The sequence below is a fragment of the Cryptomeria japonica genome, chromosome 1, assembly GCF_030272615.1.
Source record: "Cryptomeria japonica chromosome 1, Sugi_1.0, whole genome shotgun sequence".
Lineage (NCBI taxonomy): Eukaryota > Viridiplantae > Streptophyta > Pinopsida > Cupressales > Cupressaceae > Cryptomeria > Cryptomeria japonica.
In genome coordinates, this window is record NC_081405.1 from 487,414,864 (window position 1) to 487,434,429 (window position 19,566).

Below are 19,566 nucleotides of genomic sequence, written 5' to 3' on the forward strand. Positions count from 1 at the left end.
TTTCTAGTGCCTAAGATTTGGAAAGTGGTGGTGTAAATGGAATCAGGCCAAACTGTAAGTGCCACCAATATGCTCCACCTTCCCCTTCAATGCCATCACAACCACTAGTGTAGGTTACAAGGCAGAAAATTAAATAATAATATTCCAAAATCATCTATAAGGACATTCAAATGTTCATTCCAGAATGTTATAAGATCCGATATCCGTCAATAAGATTGCAATTAAATATCATACTTTCTTAATAAATGAATTGAATTTACAGTGTATCAGATCTTATTGTGTTTTGTTCCTAAAATTAATTATTTTAATCTTTCACATTAAATTTCCTAAATTAACATTGATAATATACACTTTTAACATTCTCAACTATCATTTACTTTAATAACAATTTAACACCAAATAGATACTCAAAAAAATATATTATTATTTAATTTTTATTGATAAAAATTTTAACTAAACTATTTGATGTTTAAAAATAAATAACCTTGCAATGTGCCTTTCATTTGAAAAAAGAAACCTCACTGTTTTACTTATTTACATGACTCAAATCTTATGCATGATGGGAGCTGCTAAAAGGATCTTCCATGTGAGAGGATAGGTGTTTCTATATTCAGCATGCCTTTGTACAGGCTTCTTTCTATTTTAAAATTCTCATTCTTTACATTCCTACATGAAGCTTCTAGCAAAAGTAAATCTTTTCCATAGAGCAAAATATGTTTTCCTCCTAAAATTGATGTATACCAAGTTCAGAGTTCAAATACCTCTAATAATGTTACTTCATCTTAAACTATATTTTCTACTGATATACACTTTTCAGCAAAGATCCTCTAATTTCATGATGTGAGGTATTATGGACACACAGCAAGACACAACTTTCCCAGACACAAAGTAGTGAAAAAAACTGATTCAAAGGAAGGAATTATAAGAAATATTTAGAAAAGTTTTTAATTACAATTTTGCATTTCTATTTCATAATAGAAAAAATATATAAAAGAAAATAGAAGGAATCTCTCATGCTATCAACATGAAAATAAGAAGAAAACAGTAAGGAAATGAAATGGTATATATATAAAAAATGAAAAGAAAGACCTCTGAAGGTGGATCACAAGAATGTATAAGAGAATTTATGGTTATTTAAATATTTATAACTTAATTTTTATACAAATTTGTGAGAAAATGGATGGACATACCACCAAGCACTACAGGAGACCTTTTTTCAAAAGAATTCTTAGGTGAATGATTTGATTAATTGTCATTTAAAAAAAATTAGAAACCAATATTATTACCTACTGTAGTGCACCTGACTCCAACTAAGACATGGATACCATGGAGGAGTGTTTCTCCTGTTAATCTGCCTCAGCTTGTCCCATGCAATCAGAGAACAGTAAAAATTGTAAATATAAATAAATATCTTTAGTGGAAAATTAGGTGCAGTGGTTATTTTGGAGAAATATTTTCAAATATAATGGGGGAGGCCCAAGGCCTTGCAGCACTAGTGCGAACCAAATTTGTTTTACGTATCTTTCAGATTTCTTTGATGATCTCCACTTCCTAAAAATTTAATGCTGATAAATTTTTATATTGTTATAATTGTACAAAATTATAAAATCTGGGAGACTTTCAGTGCAGATGAGTCTTTCAGTGCTTGTTCCATCAAGTATCTAGTGTTAGTGTGATTCAAGGAAAGTAAAAGAGTTGGAAAAATAGTTGTCTGAGCTCTAAGTAATAGAGTTCATGATAATTTAGTAGCAGCTATAATTTTCTACACTCCAAAGAGGAGCTAGTGCTTTCCCACATACTACATTCTTTAAAACAAATCACCAGACTACGGTGCAAGAAAGAGTATGTAATCAAATACCATAAACAGAGTATTACAGAGGACACATTCAGTTCAAAGGCCATAGTTTACACTTTACTAATCCAGTACAACTATCCTTGCCAGTAAGGATGCTCTCCTCATATACAAAATATCTTTCAAGAGCTTCAAACATTGACCGTCATCAATAAATATTTGACCATCATCATCATCATATACATCAGGCAGCTGAATTTCCAATAATTCAAGAGAGGGCATACTCTGAAGCAAGCAACTTATTACTGCAACTTCTTTATTGTCAAGGTCAAACCCACAAATTCCTACGCGTACTTTCTTGAGATAAAGATGTGGAGGGGTGAGGCAAACAGGTATAGGGTCTCTTGCCAACTCCTGCATTGCAGTGCTATGAATAATTAATCTAACCAAGAGTTACTTTATCAGGCTGATGCAAATTCTAATGACTTGCAAAAAAAGATAAAAATTTTATATTAAAAATGCAAGACCTCAAACTGCCAACTTATAACTTATAACTTATAACCATTGGGCTGAGGTTCTGAAGTTTTTATAAATTGGGCTGAGGTTCTGAAGTTTTTATAAATACCTGAACAAATAAGCCCGATATAGAGAGCTCCTGAAGATTTGGAAGCTTGTGAAGTAGGTTAAATAGATAAACATCCATATCTGGTTCCCTTTCAAAGGGATTGGACATGTGTATGACAAGCGTCTTCAAGCACTGGAAGTTGCCCATGATGTGAAGAAATCTGCTCGCTGAAATAACACCTGGATTGTTTCGTTGTCCTTGTGAGAAACACATGGTCAATTTCCTCAGAGTACCTCCACAGTGCATTTCTACATTTGAGATGGCAAAAGAAAGCTCATAAAACCTTACACCATTCAAACTCAAATTCTGAATCCTGTACCCCGACAGAATTTTGAGTTTGGGGCAGTTAACAGACAGAGATTTTACGCTTTCTATATACAAATGTTCAATAGTGGATGAAAAAATTACGGCGTTGTCTAGCCCAGCGTGTCCTATTGCTTCAAGTTTTTGCAGAAGGGGGCAGAGGGAAATCAATGAGACTAAAAATCCATCTGTCAATTGAACATCACTGAGTTCACAAGTAATGAGGTGAGGGAATCCAACGAAATTAATCGGAAAGCTGGTGAGAAAGTAGTTGCGCAGACGTAATGTTACCAGATGCGTACATGAAAAGAGGGCAGGGGGTAGCATTTCTTTTAATGCATCGTGTGTGTTGCAATCAAAAAGAGTGAGGTGTTTGACATTGCACCAAGATGCATACCTTACCCATTTGCACACACTGTCATGAGAGAATTCCCGCCGGTTGATAAAATCAAACCTGGTGCCGTGGAGGTGAAAGGCCTCCAGATTGCCTGAGTGCAGAACCAAGATGTTGGAAATAATTTGCTCAACGCTTGGCCTGATGAGCGGATAGCGAGAAGAGCAAGTAGGCCCGAAAATATCATGTGGAGTGAAAGTGAGTTGAGGCATTTGAGTATAGAGAAACCTCCACCTCTTGGAAAGAATAGAAGATTTGACAGCGTCTTTTATTGGCATTTTTGATAGTATGAAAGAAACAAGAGAATCAGGAAGCGTGAAGAATGCATCGTGGGTAGACATGATTGCGACTTGAGGTGAAGAACAAGAGAATGATGAAATTATCTGTAAAAATACAAAAGAGCTGTCGATGGCCCTGCTGGGCGATGCTTTGGAAGGGCAGCGCGGACTAGGGTTTTAACCCCAGCTGCGCCTTTTTTCTTGCTGCTAGCGCTGGATCGGGGGTTTGTTGGGGGATTTTTGACTGCTGAAAGAGGGGTCTGGTGCGTGAGGAGGCCTAGGGAGGTGGGGTTTGGCTCAGATCGGCCTGTTGTGTGAGGTTTTTTTACTGCGGTGTTGACGGATTCTGTGTTTTGCTTGGGCGTGGTGGTGGTTTCTTTGTCCAGGTGGGTCGGTGAGAGTGGGTTTTTAATTCTTAAATTTTAAATTTTCCTCGTGGTCGGGTTTTTGTTTTCTAACCCCATGTCCCCATGCATGCAAAAGGCAATGGATCTTTTAAATAAGGAGTTGTTTTCTAAATGAAGTATTTGCTTAGCAATTGAATCTTGGTGTGCAATGGGTATGTTGAAGAGGTGTGGAAGGTCAATTAGAGAAAATTTGTCTTTTTTTTTTGCATAAATCTGTGTAATTAATGAGGTCACTTGGTAGGCGATGATATCGATTGTGCAACAAACATCTCAATGTAGAAGTGATAGATTCAAATCAATTATGCATCCACTTACAAGGATCCAATCATAACTAAAATAAAACCTTTAAATCAAGAAGATAATCAAGTTTCATTGGCAACATGCTCATGCTATGTTTGTAATAGGGTGGGAGGGAGATAGAGAGCTAGAGATAGGGCTAGAAAGAGGGGGAGAAAGAAGGGGAAAGAGCAAGAGAGAGATGGGTAAGAGATATAGATAGAGTTGGAGATAGAGATGGGGAAAGAGGAGGGGGAAATGGAGAGGAGAGATATATGGAGAGATAAAGAGAGGGAGGGGAGAGGAATAGATAAAGATGGAAGATAAAAATAAATAAAGTGAGAGAGAAGGAGAGAGACAAATAAAGATAGAGACTAAGATAGGAAGTGATATATAGAGTGAAGGAGAGATATAGTGGTAAAGAGAGATAGAGAGATAAGTAGATAGTGATAGAGGGATAAATGAAAGAAGAAATATGGAGAGATAGATATAGAGAGGAAAAGAGATAATAAATATAGTGGTCGAAAAAGAGGGAGAAGGATATAGAGGAAGATAAAGGATGGATAGAGGGGGACATGTCTAGAGATAGAGGGGAGAGAGGAAGATAGAGGTAAAGTTGAAGATGGAGAAAGAGAGGAAGAGGGAATAATAAAGAGAGATAGAGAGAGGTAGAAGGAGAATAAAGATAGAAAGATAGGGGGATATAGAGGGAGATTGAGAGGAAGATATAAAGAGATATATAAGGGAAGATGGAGAGACAAAGTGATATAGAGATATAAAGAGAGAAGGAGAAAGAGATAAGAGATGGAAAAATAAAGAGAGCTAAAGATGGAGAGAGGGTGAGAGGGGGGGATATAGGGAGAGATAGAGATATATATTGGAAGAGAATGAGATATATAGGAAGAGAAAGGGAGAGAGATGTAGAGATAAATCAATAGAGAGTAAGAGAGTAAGAGAGATAAAGAAGGGGAAAGATGGATAGATAGAAATAGAGATAGGGAAAAAGAAACATGTAGTGTGTGTATATGTGTTAGAGAGAGGAGTTCAATAGAGATATATAAAAAGAGGAAGTGATGCAGAAATAGGGAGAGATAGGGATAGAAAAGGGGAGAGAGGGATATATGGGGATATAGAGAGGAAGAGATAAGTATAGAAAGGAGAGATAGAATAGATGTAACTTGCAAAATAAAAAGGGGGTGAGAGAGAGGAAGAAATAGAAGGAGAGAGAAAGAGGGAGAGAGAGAAACAAAGAGAGAAAGATGGCAACAATGAGAGTGAGAGATATAGAGAGATAGAAAGATAAATATATAGGAAGTCTAGTAGAAGAGATGAAGGGAGAGGAGTGTATAAGCGAGAGATAGAGGATAGGGAGGGAGAAATAGGGAGTGCACATCTATGTGAGTGAGAGAGATATAGAGATAGAGATATGGAGATAGATATAAAGAGGGAGAAATATATATATAAATAGATAGAGAGGGGGAGAAATATTTATATATATATATATATATACATGCTACCTTAAGCATAAGTCACCAAGGACACATGCTAGCCGTAAATTATTGGCATGAAATGAGTAATCTCTTTCTTGCTATCTAATTTTAAAATTAAAATTTATTTTACAATATAAATTACAATAAAAATTCAAATATAATTATTATACAACAAATATAATTTTAATAAGAAATCCCGATTAAGTACTTAGGGGTCCGGATTAACAAAGGGTGCAGACAATCCCAAATTAGGGAAGATGTTATTAAATCATGTCAATCTAAATCAAAAAATTGGAAAAATAGATGGCTGACTCAAGCAAGTAGAATTACCATGATCAAATCAGTTCTAGCGGCCATTCCAATATACAACATGTCATGTTTCAAAATGTCATTCGCTGTTGGAAAAAGTCTGAATAATTTACTAAAGAATTTTGTGTGGGAAGGAGCTAAAGACAACAAGAAAATTCCGCTTATCAATTGGGACACTCTATGCCTTATGAAGGAAGATGGGGGTGCTAGCCTTAGGAAAATGGAATTACAAAACTCTGCTCTTGATGCTAAGTTGTCCTGGAAAATGTGTAAGGAACCCCAAAAAATATGGTCCAGGTTGTTCCAAAAGAAGTATCTAGATTCAGAAGACACTAATCGAATTCTCACTGTGGCAAATACTGAAAGAGGCTCAGCTATGTGGAACTTCTTATGGGATTGCAAACACATTATCACAGACCATATCTTATGGCAAATTGGTAATGGTAACACTGCTTTGTTTTGGAGAGACTCATGGGACGGGTTTCCAGCTCTATCGGAATCCTTTGAAGATAAGAGGTGGGTAGACATGGTGGAAAATTGCATAGGGCAACATGTGTGCAACTACATGGAAAACCAAAGTGATCAGAATGGTCTGAGAATATGGAAGAAAATCAATGTTGGAAATCCCTCCTTATGTGAGAAGCTATGGAAAGCAATAAAAGATAGGAAAATACCGGAATCCGTCGAAAAAGACAACATAATTTGGTGTGCAGCAAAATCTGGGGTGTACAACTCCAAACTTGGGTATGAAGTTCAAAGACAAAGAGGCTCCAACAATACTTGGCAGCATAAACTATGTTGGAATCACAAAATACTTCCAAAAGTTGGGGCTTTTTTGTGGATTGCTCTACATACTAGAAATCTAATGGGTGATAGACTCAAAACTATTGGCATCTTGGGTCCCAATCGTTGTGTTATGTGCCGTGTAGATGAAGAATCAGCAAATCATCTACTATTCAGCTGTCCGGTGGTAGAATATTGTTGGAACTAGTTCCTTGAAAGAATAAATTGGGCTACGACCAAAAATGAAAGACTTTTTGACTTCATTCTCTCTTAGCCAAATAGACAGAAGTCAAAGTGGAGTGATCTATAAATGATTGGACAATCCATAATATTATGGCACATCTGGAAGGAAAGGAACAAAAGAATTTTCAAAGAATCATCACTGCCAAATCTCATACTTGTGGACAAAATAAAAACTGCAATAGAGGAAGTATTAAATGGAAAGAAACTAAAAGGTAGTCCAAAAATATACAATAATTGGGATGCATTAATGGAAAAATGGTGGGCTCTTAAAGAACCTCAATCATATGTTCCATCGACAAAGCATGTAGATAGAAACACAATTAGATGGAAGGCCCCTCCAAAGGATTGGACAAAATTAAATTTAGATGGTGCCAATAAGGGGAATCCTGGTGAATCTGGTATTGGAGCCATAATCCGAGATGAGCAGGGTAATATCCTTTATGATCTGTTTGGTGGCATTGGAGTTGCCATAAACAACAAAGCTGAGGTTCGTACACTTGAGGCAGGAATTCATCTTTGTATTAAGCAGGGACTCTCTTGAATCATAATAGAAGGAGATTCACAGATTATAATAAATGGAATCAGTCGGTCAAGTTTGCATAACTGGAAACTTAATAAATGGATACCAATGATAAATGATCATCTAAGAACAATTGAGTGCTTCGAGATTGGGCATGTCTATAGAGAAGGCAATCAAGTGGCCAATTACCTTGTGAATCTTGAGGTTGGAAGGAATGATGACCCTGTTTATTTTAGCCAAGCATCTACTACGAAGGATATCAAAGGACAATGTGTGATGGATTGCCAAAGATCTCCATGACAGGGTATCAGGTAGCATGCCTGCAACATTTGGATCTACATGCATGTTTGGGCATTGTGGTGGCACCGATGTAAGCCTTGGATGAGTACACCTCTGACTATTGGGATGGGAGATATAATTGATCAGACAATAACATCCACTTTGGTGGTAGAATCACGTGGGAAGTCTGTGGTCTACCCCTGAGCAATTCATTATGTTGCATGGAATTCTTCACCACATTGGATGTGCTTCAGTTTAGAGGTAGATCCTACTAGATATGAACATAGCAGGAATGATTACTATCTACAAACCGCGTCTTCTATAGACTCTCTAGGAGATGTTTTACTCAGTGGTCGCAAGTGCCATTTTGGTAGTGTTGTAGAGACAGAGTTGGGTATGATGGCTCATTTTGGAATGATAAGTTGTGTCAATTGCGAATGCACGCTGGGTGTGCAATTGAGGAACCTGTTCATCACAGAAGATCATGTTTATGATGCAATTCATGGGCTTGTGGGCATCGTTCTCAACTTTGAGAGACATTGGTGTGATGCAGTTGTTCTGGAGGCAGTCCTCTTGCCTCTGGTTGATGTCATTGACTCTGGGGAACACACGATTGAACTATTTGTTGGATTTGTAAAACCATTCATTGTGGACAACGTTGCCAATGTCATATTAAATCTAGAGGAGGTTGTCAAAGTAAGCATATTGAAGATATATTTCCAGTTCGAAAACTACCTACCCTCAAAAACAGAGGTGGAGTCTGAAGATGAGGATAGTGGTGACTCTGCCGACAGTGACACCATACGCAAGATGGCTAGAAGGGAATTTTGGAAGGAGGAACGTGAGCGTCTGAAGACATTTGGGGAGAATGCATGAGAAGTGTTTAGATGTGCGGTATTTAATGGAAACATGGAGCCTTTTCGAAGAATGACTGAATCAGATGACTGGTAGCTCTCTGAGAACTCCACCCGTAATGCTATCAACATTGATGAATATGAAACAGTGATATACCAAGCTATTGGTGGACAAATGTAACTGTGGGTATATTAGTGTGATATTAATAGCTATTAGTATGTTGAATATGTACAGGGTGTGTAAGGTAGACAAGGCTAGTCTTGTCTAATGTAGGAAAAGTATGTATTTTTTCTAAGAATTTTTGCAATATAGGGAGTTATCCCCAATAATGATAGCACTTACTATAATAATAATAATAATAATAATAATAATAATAATAATAATAATAATAATAATAATAATAATAATAATAATAATAATAAGAAAAAAATTATAAATTAGATTAATTCTAATATCTTTTAATTATTATTTGTAATTCTATACAAAGATATAAGCAATCAAAATAAAATTTTAACTTAACGAAAATTAATCCTTGAAAGATAAAAAACAAAAATTAGATCAAGACTAGTTGTTTCTTTTTAGAAACTTAAAAAACAAGATAGAATATCTAATATTAAAATAATTAATATTTAAATATTTTGTTATCAAAATAAAATAATAATAAAAGACTGATTTTTTCTTTTATTTTTTATATTAATGATAGTCTAGAAACATTATTAAACATAGAGCAACAACTCAATCAGTATCTAGATGATTGTAGCATCATAAAATTGTGACCCTTGCAATTTTGAACTGCATTTGGGTCTTCACATTGGTGAACGAATCCCTAAGCCTGATTGGAGACCCAAGACATGCTCATATCACCTGAAACATGCATTTCCTTGCACCCTGCACTGCCTGATCTTGCTTCCTGTCCTGAATTAGGGCAGGACAGGGGCACGACACCCTTGTCCTTGCCCTATTTTAGGCCCCCTTTTCCTAAACCTTGCATTGGACTTGTTAATCATGAGCAGGATAAAGTCTCCCTATGTCGGCCTAAGACATAAAATCAGTCAAAAACCCCTAATTGGCAAGCATATAAGGAGCATTTTCCCCTCTTATTCACAAGAGTTCAATAAGTTCAATAGACGAAATCAAGCATTCAAGTGTTCAAGCATTCAAGCATCCAAGCATTCAAGCATCCATTGAGCATCTCAAGTCTCCTTTCAAGGCTAGGTGTTGCATTCAAGTCAAGGATTCAACCATTGAAGATGTGATCTCTTTCAACATTCAAAGCATTCAACTTCACATATCCTTTCAAACAACTCTATCTACATTTCAATTGCATCCTCTCTTGAGGTTAGTTCTACTTCGTACATTTCCTTTCATTTACTTGCAAGTATCTTTCATCATTTAGTTAATTCAAAACCGGGGTTTGACCTGAAGGAAAACCCTGAATCCCAACAACATTTCATTTCTTTTTTGTGTGTAGATTGCAAGTGCGATGTTGTATTTGCACGTTTAAGCTTCATTTTCAGAGACGGAAAAACCCTTTTCAATGTGTGGATTTTTCAGAGGACCATGTACACTTTCAACCTGGTCCCAACAACTTTCGCTCAAATTTGCAGGGGAGCTTCGTCTCGACATCTTATTTTTAATTCCAGGTGCACAACTTCATCCCACATATCTATCTCAAGTTATAATAATTTCTATGCCATCTTTACACTAAGTCTTAAATTGCTTAATCCAACTTGTCCATTCTAAAAGAGGGGCACTTTGTCAATTCATTTAGCATTCAATCTCTTCCCATTGAGATAGGATCTAGTGAATTCACCCCCCTCTTTTAAGTGTAATGTATGTGAGAGGTTGAAAAGAATCCTTTGTGAAACTTTCGCTCCTTTCTTGAGGAGGGTAAAGCTTTCCTCTTGATTTCCCCATCACCCTTTTATTTACATTACAATGATCAACTAAATACAAGATAAAAATAAAAGTTCGAGTATATTAGCAAAAAAAGAATAAGATGATCAAGCTATATAGAGTTTTCTAAAAAGCAAACTAATTCCATAAAGTATGCAGAATAGGCATTTACTCCCATGACCCAATAACATTGTTACTGCATTCTATTGCATCACACTCAAAGGCTCCCAAATGTGGCTCAATATTGGGATCAATGACCTGGTCCCATCCAATCTTCCATTTCCTAGTAGTGTTCTTGTTATTTTCCTCAATGACTTCCCTTGATATACCTTTCTCTTTTAAATATTGATTGAGAAGTTATTTTTCTTCATTGTTTAGGTTGTTCTTACCATGAGGGGAGAATTGAGCAGATTGTATATCTGATTTATAAAGTAGCATAAATCCTTCATGCAATAGAATCATAAATCACTCCTTAGATACATTCATGGTTGCAACAACTTGAAACATAATCAAATAATATGTTAGTTCACTTTTAAACTCAATAAGATGTCTTCCTTTGGACTGAAAAGTTTTTGATTAAGGGAAAAATAGGTTTTGAGGGAACCCGAAACCCTGAACAATAGGTTTTAAGGGGACTTGAAACCCCCTGGATGAACTGACATCCAAAACCCAGCAAGAAACAACTGATCAATAGATATACAAAGATTCTATACAACCAACCTCCAGTGAAATGCCAGCCAAAGGACAATAGAAAACATTACATATCAGGTTGGACCGAAGCAAAGAGACAAGACTCTGAGGGTTTTGACTGGCTCCCACAACCACAAAAGAGGGTTTTAAATAGGCTCCCACAACCTGAAATACACTGAGGGTTTTGACAAGCACCCACAACCATACAAGAATGTTTTAACCAAACTCTGACAACCTGATATTATGCTCCCAAACCCAACATACCTTAACCAAAAACAAGAACCAGAAGAAACCAAGGTGTGCCCTTTAAAACTGGCAGCAAATACCCAGTTAGTCAAAAAAATAACTAACGAAGGAGGGTTTTTACTGGATCCCTCAACCGGGAGGAACAAAACATGGTTCAAAATCGAAAGCTCTCCACAATCACCACCTTAATAGGGATCATAGGATGAAGAACAATACATAACACATACTCAACCATCAAAATACTAAGGTCCTTAAAAATGGGTTTTGATAGGCTCCCATAGCCTGAAAACCCCGGAAGTGTAAATTGAATGAGAAACCTGAACCGAATCAACTCCAAGTAGGTGAGCACCTCCCATCTCTCCGCCTCTATAGGAGAAAAGGGTCAAAATCACAAAAGCATGGAGAGAGCTTCAAACAACCAACCAACTCCCAACGAGTTCCATCTAACAACAACCAGATAGCAACTCTTCCCCTCTATAGAAGAATGACCCACCTCAATAGGGTAGGCTGGGAGGAACTGAGAGATGCAACCTGGATAGAAAGGGATCCTTTTGAGAATAATAAGAACAAAAAGGCACCTCCACCCTTCAAGAGGACCACCAATATATCTTGAAACCATGAACAAGAAAACCCCCTTAATAGAGAGTCTCCCTAGAAACAGAACTGTCGGCTTGACCTGAAGATAGACAAATAGGGCATAGGCGACTAGAAAATAGCCAACACCATAGATCCAAGGAGTAGGTGGAGAAAGAATGGGGTTAGAAGGTAGAGCCCTAAAAAAGAACAAGTAGAGAACACAATCCAAGAAAAAATATCTTCCAAAACCAAATAACCCCAAGCCCACAAGAACCCACCAAGTCTTCGGAAGAAGATAGAAACGCCTTCTATCACAGATACCAATCAGATCCCAGATCCTCCCCCAACTCCAAGCCAAACCCCCTACACCAACAAGAGAGAGAATAGAGAGGATCTCTCCTCTCATAAATCTCCTGTAGCAAACCCCAAGCCACCTACAGAAAAGCTCCAGCCCAACACCATAGGGAGCTCCGACCACAACACCAAATCTACTAGGGAAGAACAATAGATACAGGATAAAATAATACCCCACAAGGGTCAGGGAAGGCAAATAGGTATTGAGGGTAGATCCACTTCCAATAATGGGTCTGGATGCTGAAGATAACAATCTACACGCCAAAAAGACCAAGGACAACAAATAGCGTAGCCATCCCGACAGATCCCAAATCCCACAAAAGTTGTGCGTGCCTCCACACTTCCACCAAACAAACAAGACCACCCCCACAACAAACACCCATCCACAATGAAACACTGCAAAAACCAAGCAGAGAAAGACCCAAAAGAAAGGGTGTTGAAAGCAGGCCAAAATGGGAGTCAAATTCCCTCCATCTTCCTCGCTCTCATCTTCTTCCTCGCCTGCATTCCTTGATCCCAAAACCATAGCACTCACACTAGACCTCCCATCCATAGTTTTCATAGAGTATATGAGTTTCCTTTGGACTAAAAATTTTGTTCATTCCTCCTTTTCCAAAAAAATCAAAGCACTTCACAAGTAAAGAAAAACAAAATCTATTTAAACCAACATCAAAACAATCAACATATCCAGCTAGGATTTTCATTCAAGCAAACCCTCCCTTTAGAAAACCAAAAAATAAAGACCAAATAGGTAAAGCATGTTGACATTCAAAGAAAATATGCTCAAAAGTCTTAGGTTTTTTGCAAATGTCACAAATTTTGGAGGATAAACCAATATTAACTAGAACATCGGCAATTGCAAGCTTTTTTAGCAATAGTAGCCAATGAAAACAAATCTTTTTTGGTTCAATAGGATTATGCTAAAGAAAATTAAGAATACAGATCCACTTGGAGTCCAACTATTCATTATTCCACATATGTTTAATCCAATGCAACACCTTAAAATTTTGAGCAATCATATTGTAAATCTTTTTAATTGAAAGATCATATACTTTTTATCCATCTTTCTATTTGTCATGATCCAAATATTGAGGACCATACATCAGTATTTCTAGGATATTATGGCCCATGGCCTTTGAAGTCATAATAAATATCTTTTTGTGTGAAAGAGGGATATGGAACATGTCTACCAACTGCTCCCATGAACCAAATCTACCCTCAATAATAATGTCCTCAAAGGAAACAATGCCCAAAAAAGAGCGAAAATTTACAAAGCATCCCTAAGTCAAAGCCAAGGGTTTGTCATTAGAGGATAAATCCCATGAAAGAGACCTGTCTAGTATGCAATAAGGAGAACTGCCAATAGGCTTGTCATTGGTAATGAGTTTTTTCACCTGAGACCATGCCTTTCATAGTGAAGAAAAAATCACAGAGCATGAATCGTGTGTTATAACTAAGGTTTACACCATAGCTAAGCCTAGACTCAACTAACTTGAGACATATGGGACTAATTTCAAGTTGTGGGTACCTTATATCAAAAGTATACCTCTAGAGAGGGTTGGTTCCATTTGAAACTCTCCAAAACTACTGACTTTTGACAAGGAAAAGGGAAGAAAAGATGCTTTGAAACATAAACCTACTTGACTAACTTGCACTAATGCACCAATATTTGTTTTCTAATTTTACAATAACTGATTACAAATATTTCAACTGATAAAAGCAACTATGTTCACAACCTATGCATGCCTAAGTGGACCATCAACATTTCATATGAAGGTTACTTATTCCAATTTGCATAGAGATGAAAATTAATAAAATATTGCTTGTTGAAATGCAGATTTTATACAACATATAACCTAATCAACACTTAAGATTACTTGCCAACAAACATTGAATAGATGAAGTGAAATTAAAGGACTATAATTATCACAATAAATTTTATAAAATCATACAACACAATGAAACATGGAAAGAGAATGAGTAGGAACAACAATCTTTCTCATTGAGTTTGTAGAAGAATCCGATTACAATACATGAGTTGAAGGATAAAACTCAAGAGGTTTGAGTTACAAGACTAGTTTCTTTGCTATCATACAAATAAAAAGCAAGAACTAAACTTCAAAGGTAAGGAATGAAGTTGCCTTTAAATGAAAAATTGCTCCAAAATTTTGAAATTTGAAAATTTGGCTCTCTTTGACTTCATGACTGATTTGACTTGAAGTAACATGAGTGTATTGGCTGATTTTTCCCCTCTAAATCAGGTACCAACTAAAACAAGTTCCTCAAAATCAATATCAACCACTTTTGAATTTGAAAACTGATTGCTTGGGCGAATGGACTTGAAAATCCCTAAAATTCGGGCAACACTACAACTAGGATGGCATCAAAACATATTCCATCAAGCCAAATGTCAACTGAGAGCAATAAATGGGCATGGACTGATAGGTTGACAACCCAAGGAAATGTTTGCAAAATATAACAAGAGTAATGATGATCATCCTTGTAGAGTCATAAAATTGCGACCTTGCAATTTTAAACCACATTTGGGTCTTCACATTAGTGAATCGAATCCCTAAGCTTGATTGGAGACTCAAGACAAGCTCACACTGCCCGAAGACTGCATTTCCTCGCATCCCGCACTCCTTGTTGCTAGTTCTTGTCCTGAATTAGGGCAGGATAGGGGCGTGGTGCCCCTATCCTTTCAAGACAGGGGCATGACGCCCTTGTCCTTGCCCAATTTTGGGCCCCCTTTGCACTTATCATTCATTGGGCTTTGCAATCTTGAAGTGAGAAAATTTTCCCTATGTCAGCCTATGATGAAAAATCCATAAATTAACCATGATTGATGAATATATGATGCATTCTCTCTCCCATTTGCATAACAAGAAATCAAGAAGCATATGAGTTCACTAAGTGGAAATTGCGATCCTAAGAGAAATCAAGCATTCAAGCATCCCTTTCAAGCATTGAGCATTCTCAAGTCTCCTTTCAAGGCTAAGTGTTGCATTTAAGTCAATGATTCAACCATTGAAGTGGAGATCTCTTTTGACATTCAATTCTACATATCCTTCAAACAACTCTATCTACATTTCAATTTTACCCTCTCTAGAGGTGAATTTCATTTCAGTCATTTACTTTCATTACTTGCAAGTAATTTTCATCATTTGGTTAATTCCAAAACTGGGGTTTGACTTGAAGGCAAACCTCCAATCCTAACAACATTTTATCTCCTTTTTGTGTGTAGGTTGTAGGTGCGTAGCTGTATTTGCAGATTTGGACTTCATTTTCAGAGGTGGAAAAACCCTTTTCGTCGAGCAGATTTTTCGGAGGACCGTGTGCACTTTCAACATGGTCCAGACAACTTTCGCCCAAATTTGCAGGGGAGCTTCATCTCGACATTTTACTGCTAATTCCAGGTACACAGCTTCATCCCACATTTCTATCTCAAGTTATAACTCTCTCTTTGTCATATTTACACTTGGTCTTAAATCGCATAATTCAACCTATCACATTCTAAAGGAGGGTTACGTTTACTTTCCAAATCCATTTTCAATTCATTTAGTATTCAATTTATTCCTATTGAGATTGGATCTAGTGAATTTTCCCCCTCCTTTAAATGTAATGGGCGTGAGAGGTTGAAGGGAATCTTTTGTGAAACTTTCACTCCTGTTGAGGAGAGAAAAACTTTCCTCTTGATTTCTCCATAACCCTCTTTCACCACCATTCCATTTTGGTGAACCCGACGTCTTACATGCTTGGCATTTCAAATAATTGCATATCTTTCATTTACAATTTTATTTTTTTTGCAAAATTATAAAACTTAGTGGTTCATTCAACCAAAGCCCTAGATTTCAAAAATTGGAATTGAACTTGTGTCTTGTAAAAAATGTTGTCTATTATTTTAGATTTGAAAAATTGCATTGCTTGTCAAATTCAATTTCATCATTGTCTTGTTCAAATTGCAAATCAAATTTACAAAATTAAGTGGTTAGTTGCCAAAACCCTAATTTTCAAAAATCAAAGCGAACTTGTGCAAAATAAAATAAAATTGAATTTTCAGATTTAGGACTATTTTCGGATTTGTCTTCTTGTTTAAAATTCAAATTTTCAATTTCCCACCCTGTTCCAAAATTAAAAATTAAAAAAATTCAGTGGTTAGGTCCTAAAACCCTAATTTTCAAATTCAATTGGATTTTGTGCAAATTTCAATCAATTTCATTCAATTTTAGTTTTCTAAACATTATTTAAGGTGACCTTATCCATTATGTTTGACCTTTTTCAAATTTGCAATTCAATTTCTTATCTTTTTCAAAACCCTAATAGGGTCCTATTTTCACACTCAAACCTTAATTTTGCCTATCTAAACTTCGTAAAATCAACCAATTTTTTGGGGTTAGCTTTAAAATCATCGTAACTTTTATCCTTGAAAATTTCCAAAAAATTTGGGAGGACCATGTGCACTTTCAACATGGTCCTTGACTTTTTTCCCAAAATTTTGGGAGACTTTTATGACTGTATTTAATTACTTAAATCCAGAAAATTGGACGATTTTCTCGAATTTTGATCTCTCTAAAATAAAAAATACTTCCCAATTTCAACATCACAACTTTTAAGGAAAAAATTAAAATTAAGTGGTCAATTATAATCTGTCATAATTTTAAAAATACAAATTTTGACAAATTTAATTTTAAAATTGAGTGGTATTCCGTTGGCCTTAATTTTTAAATCTTAATTTCTTAAATTATTTTGGAAGTTGTGCTATTTTTCCTTTCCTCCAAAGTTCAAATTGTATAATCCTAATTCTCTTGAGTTTTGCATTATTCAATTTTGCAAACTTTGTTCCCAAAATTCAAAATTCAAAATTTTCCTCTAGTGCATGACTTTTACCACTATTAGTCCTACCTACACTATCCCCATTAGACAAAGCATTAGAATTAAGGCTTCCCAAGGTTTAATTACCGAGGAGATGGAGCCTAATTTGGGTGACTTTTTCAATGAGGATAATGCTAATTCTTCTCATCCTAATAACATCTCTATTTACCCAATTGATGATTCCATCGATGAAGAAGAAGCTTTTACTAGAGTCTCCATAGATCAACTTTCAAAATTGGATAATCAATTCGATAACTTTCAACAATTGATTTCCCAAGAATACCCTAATAGTGTAACTCTTCCATTAATTGAAGGCCTAAAGTGCATGATTCAAAGTGATAAGAATGGAATTGATATATTGCGTGGCATTGCTCATATTGTTGATTCTAATGTCATGCCTATAAAGAGTTGTGTTGAGAAATTAGGTTATTTACAACCTTCTACACAAATCAATCATTTTATTCCTTTGACCACTCTGATGGCTAGTTGTTGGTGTAAATAATTATTCATCATGGATATTATTACACCTTACTTAAGTTTACTTAGGATAATGCATTTCATAGTAGTTTGGGTATGAGACACTTGGGTGTTTGTGCCACATTGGGATATTGTGTGTAGGAGAATTTTCACCTTTATGGTGTTGATCTTGTTACTACTCTATCATATCCACTTATTATGGAGTGATAATTCCACCTTTGGTCGGTGATCACCTCATGTGAAATATTTTATTGTTTCTCCTACCTACCACACCTATTTCCTACCTACCCTTGTTTCTTATTGAGCCGCATGTCATGTTTGGATGCTCACATATCTATATTGCCTTGCCTATATAAGCAAGCTCATCTACATTGTATGTAACATCTTTGTTTATCTATTGATGAGAATGCAATTTATTCTTGTCTTATATTTTATCTCTATTTTGTACATTTCATTGAGCTCTTGATTTTGGCAACATCTCACATGGTATCAAAGCCATTAGAGTGTCATTGATTCCTCTTTGAGAGGCATTATTATGACGTTAAGAGGCAGATCTGAGGAGCAACATCTTTTGGAGGCATCCTAGACCAAATCCAACCTTGCCATTGCATCCGGGTGGCCATTTCCATGAATTTTGAGTATAAATTTGGCCTATTTTGGTGAAAGTCAAATTTCGAGCTTGGAGGAAAAAATTGCCCAATTTGGGAGGTATGGTACGGATTTCAATTATTTTTTTTAAAACACAAATTTTTTTTTCTGCAAAATTTAAAAAAAAAAAAATGTTTTTTGGGGGTTCGCACCATCGTGGTCCTCCTGCTACGAGCCACTATCGATGTCGCTGCATTCACTGAGCTGTTGCCACTCCCAGCCCCCACCATCCGCTACCGACCGGCCCCCACGACTCCTCCCAGCACTAGCACCGCTGACCTCCGCCGTCGGCACGAGCTCCAACTCGGCCCTCCCAACCACTGACCACTTTGCCAGCACCGGGCTCCCTGTCGCCCCCCCGACCGTTGACTGTCGCTGCAGCCTGTCGGCCAAGCCACCTATCGGGCCCCTCTACCATGCGGTCGACACATCATACGCTCCATATGCAAAATGCCAGTCAACTGCCACCTCATCTGCCATGTGGCACATCCAGGCAACAACACACGTCAACACGCCACCTCAGACGACATGTCATCCTAGCAAGCCTATCATTTTTGCCATGTCATCCGTCCATACAATACGGATGCCACGCAGGCAGGGAGGGGAAGTTTTTGCGAAGGCTAGACAAACGTCAAATTTAACCTTATAGTTTGTTGACGTCATCATTTAAAAAAAAAATTGCAGGCTCCTCTCATTGAGCTTTTTGTTTTTGCAGTTCAACTTCAAATGGCCATATCTTGCTCATTTTTGCTCCTTTTTTGGCGCAATGTTTTTTGAAATGTGCTAGAATTTTGTGTACTTTCTTGTGGCGACATTATTTTATGATTTTGATGGACAAATTTTTCATAAATCTCAGTTTTTGGTGACTGTACCTGTCCAATCCTCATTTCTGCAACTTTCGGGACTCTATTTGGGCTCATACGAACTCCTTTTCAGGTGCCATTTTTTTGAAAGTGAATAATTTTTTGTATACTCTCATAATATGTTATCAGTTTGCAACAATTTTGGGTAGAAATTGTACTTTCAATATATGGTCTTTTTTGTCCAATTTGGCACTTGTATTGCATAGATCTATCTTGCTGGTCTTTTTCTTTGTAGTTTTTAGCCTATTGGGGCAGTTGTAAAACAAAATGAGAAGTCCACCTTGCTATTGTTTGCAAGTGGCCTATTGTACATGCACTACATATAAAGTGCTAAAATCATCATTTGCGTCGGGGGGGGGGGGGGGGGGGGGTGTACTTTGATTAATTGAA

The 19,566-nt window shown here is 36.7% G+C and overlaps 2 protein-coding genes across 2 annotated transcripts; one reads left to right on the forward strand and one right to left on the reverse strand.

Moving 5' to 3' along the window:
• Window positions 1–1,826: 1,826 nt before the first annotated feature.
• LOC131032450 (F-box/FBD/LRR-repeat protein At1g13570-like) lies at window positions 1,827–3,824 on the reverse strand. Its single transcript, XM_057963459.2, has 2 exons — window positions 2,418–3,824; window positions 1,827–2,206 (listed from the first exon to the last, which is right to left on the reverse strand). Exons 1-2 carry the CDS (start codon window positions 3,453–3,455, stop codon window positions 1,916–1,918), a joined length of 1,329 nt encoding a protein of 442 aa, XP_057819442.2. The 5' UTR covers window positions 3,456–3,824; the 3' UTR covers window positions 1,827–1,915.
• Window positions 3,825–5,896: 2,072 nt separating this feature from the next.
• Window positions 5,897–6,865, forward strand: LOC131857802 (uncharacterized). The gene has a single exon (XM_059210527.1). The coding sequence runs from the start codon at window positions 5,897–5,899 to the stop codon at window positions 6,863–6,865; it is 969 nt and encodes a 322-aa protein (XP_059066510.1).
• Window positions 6,866–19,566: the final 12,701 nt, after the last annotated feature.